The sequence below is a fragment of the Buceros rhinoceros genome, unplaced genomic scaffold, assembly GCF_000710305.1.
Source record: "Buceros rhinoceros silvestris isolate BGI_N320 unplaced genomic scaffold, ASM71030v1 scaffold1439, whole genome shotgun sequence".
Classification (NCBI taxonomy): Eukaryota; Metazoa; Chordata; class Aves; order Bucerotiformes; family Bucerotidae; genus Buceros; species Buceros rhinoceros.
In genome coordinates, this window is record NW_010431881.1 from 59,104 (window position 1) to 62,499 (window position 3,396).

The following is a 3,396-nucleotide window of genomic DNA, read 5'->3' on the forward strand; positions in this document are numbered from 1 at the left end:
TCTTGTTTGGTATTTTTCTGTTTCCCTTCTACCTGCGCCAGCCCTACCTGCTCCTTTTGAACCTACTGCTCTTTATTTTTCACATACAAAGACTGCAGCCATAAAAATATTCTATACATGACACCTTGAAATATATCTTTCATTACCTACTTGTAAACTTTGTTTTCCTCCCTTCTGAGTGAACCTTTTTCATTAAGTGCCTAAAAGGACTTTCCACCACTACTCCTGCCTCTCTGAACTCAATCTGTTTCAATATTGCTATGGTCCCAGCCTATCAGACTTCAAGTGGCAAAATCCTGGTGTGTTCTGTTAATCACACCAAAAATAAAAGTTCAGTAGTTTAAGGGAACGCACATGCTGATTTTCTTAAGATGTACTTTCCCCTGGAGAAACAAAGCCACTACTTCAAGGTAACATATGCTTTAAGTTCTCGTCTACAACTACCCAACCATCTGTGATAACACGATAAACCTACCCCGTGTCTAAGGGTTCAACTAGCACAAGCAAGAACATTGGCTTTAAAAGATTGAAAACTGAACTTCTATTCAGTGAGACGTCCAGACTATAAAAACTTCCCAGCTTTCAACTTCAGAAGTCAATTCTTGAATCACCTTCAACATTAACACAGAAATCCCACAACCGAATACCCAACTTACAGCTTAGCTTCATATTCCCGTTTCCATAATACAATACAAAATGGAACAACAGTGCTATTTAAATATTCATTGAAAAACAGGTTAAAAAAAAACCCATGTGTTTTCATCAGCATATGAGCAAGAAAAGAAATTATTTATTTTACAAGGGTCTACTGCACCTGTTTTAAATTTTCCTTTTAAAATGACTAACTAGTCTGAAGTAAAATCTGGAGCAAAAGTGTCAAAGTGGCTTCCCCCCCCCCCAACTTGCAGGCTAACGGGGTAGCAGACTAGCAGAGTATGTTGGAATCTGGAAGGTTTTAAATGGCTTATGTGAAAGCTTAAGTTCTGTAGAACAGCGATTTCAGAAGACTGTTCACGGCTGCTCCACTCAGCTTTAACAGCTGTTTAACTGCTAAACCAGGAGACACTATACTGCTATTTACACCAAGATACAAAACAAAACCAGCCAATTCAAACTAATTAATATTATATTAATATAAATACGTATTATTGCGGGGACTAAGCAGCATTTATGAACCCTGTACACCTTACTGCAGGAATACACGAGTCCACACACAACTGGGACTCCGCTTTGTTGACTATGCAAGGAATTATGACCGCTGGCTCCTTACAGCTTAGGATCAGACTTCCAAATTCAGGGGTTTTTTTGCATGTCAAAGTATATTCAGATGGCAAGACAAGAGAAAAGTTACATAGATACACTAGCCTTTATCTGTGTTGATTAAAAGGGTGCACTTAAGTCATAAAGAAAGCTTTCCTTTAGATTCGTATACTTGTTTCTCAAAACACCTGAACACCTCAAACTGCTAAACTGGGAGAGTCTACCTACCTAACACATGATGTCATTGAGCGTATTTTATTCCAGAGTCACAAGTACGGTTGTGATCGGAATGAAGGGAACCAAGATCTTCCATATGAATTAAGCTAAAACACTATGCAGTGCCACTGCCAAAAATATTTTAATCAAACATTCTATTATTTACTTCCAGCTTTTAAGAAAATATTCAGAGTTGCAACTTACCAGGATTATGATGAGTCACAGATTCTCCATTTTGAAATACATCTCCAGCCACGTTCATTCTACCAGGATTGAAAGGTCCTACAGCAGTCTTGGTCTGTGAAGTCAAAGATGGGGTGTATGTTTGCATATTAACACCAAAACTACTGGACTGCAGTCCGTTAGATACATCTCCCAAGCTGGCATTCTGCAGTGAGGTTACATGGGTAATCATTAAGTTCATGTCACGCCTTTCAGCATTTTCTAAATGACCATCACTCACAGAGCTCATAGCACCTGTTTCTAATGTAGTAACATTAGCAATCTGAATTTCAGAGTCTGGTTCTGTGGTTATACCACTATTACCTATTCCTGAATTTACCTTACTTCTTGAAAAACTGGAAGCTGAGAAATCCATATCGTTGGTTCTATTCTTACACTCTGGAAGTCTCCGTTCATTAAAACTGGAAGCATTCTTCTCTTGTCCTTGATTTGTTTCAATGTCTTCTTCATCATCAATAATAATAGTTTCACTTATACTTCCCTTTTGAGTGTTTAAGTCTTTTGGAGGAGGAAGCATTTTGCAATCATTCCCTTGAAGTTCTTCATTTTTTGATGATGTAAATGCAGCGCTCCTTTGATCTGCTATCAGTGATGTTGAATTTTGCGGAGGTTGTATAGGTTCAATAAAAACTACATCATCATCATCTTCTATAGGCAAGTTTTGGAATTTATTAGGTCTAGAAACTAAAGAACTTGGTGGACCTCCAAATGTATTTCCTACATTTGCAAGTCCTGCTGCCATGGTGGAATTCCCTAGCAGACCAGGAGTATGCTCAGACAGTTCTAATCCTCCCAGAGGACTCGCGTCCATTCCAGATCTGCTGTTTAAAGAAGAACATAAAGCAAGAAAAAACACACCCAACTTCAGAGTAAGATATAACTTTCTAAGAACAGTTCTTACAAATAACTACAGAATTAACAGTAATGCTTTTACTTTGTTTTCTTCCTGAGATCAAGTAAGGAAAAAACAAAGATTCTCTGGGCTCTACTTGGAATGTTTTAACATTCATTTACTTTCTAAACCTATACTAGTAAAAAAATACTGCCTTCACCAACATTATCCATACACCAGGTACACGTCAGCCCATTCAGCACTACATACATGCATTCACAGGAAACAGAATTTTTGGTGGCATTTATTACGTGATCCTGATTTCTCAGTCCCGCTCCCACCCACACATGCACACAATGATCCTGCAACACTGCTTTTGCTAGACTGCAAAGCAAGATCAAAAGTCAGACGTGCAGAAAGAAAATCTGAATTCCTATGAAATTTCACTCCTATTAGAAATGTTAGTTTCAATATCAATAGGTTCATACAATAAAAGACTGAAGTGCACATCCCAGTGCCTAACAATAACAAAAAAAGCAACATATTTTGCGTACTGACAATTTTGAAATTTAACAGATTTTCCCCCAATCCCACACTGACAAAACTCCTTAGGTGGCCCAAATATAACTGGAACACAGAAGGAAGCAAAAGAGGTATGAACTGCTGTACATGAGAAGAACAGATCCATCGCTGAGCAGCGGAGGGTGCTCAGCAAATCTCTCATTCCCAGCAGTACCAGAGGCAGCTCACTGCAGGTCCTGACTCACTACTTCATGTTCCACTGCAGCTTTCAACACCTTTCTCTCTTCTCTTTTTAACAGCAAGTGATGCCTCTTCAGGTTCCT

General features: G+C 38.6%; 1 protein-coding gene across 1 annotated transcript in view; it reads right to left on the bottom strand.

Moving 5' to 3' along the window:
* ZMYM2 (zinc finger, MYM-type 2) overlaps positions 1-2,530 on the bottom strand; it is a 61,376-nt gene extending 58,846 nt beyond the window's left edge. The window contains exon 1 of the mRNA XM_010143551.1: positions 1,681-2,530. Coding sequence (XP_010141853.1) covers positions 1,681-2,530 — 850 coding nt within the window. The remainder of the gene's footprint in view (positions 1-1,680) is intronic.
* Positions 2,531-3,396: the final 866 nt, after the last annotated feature.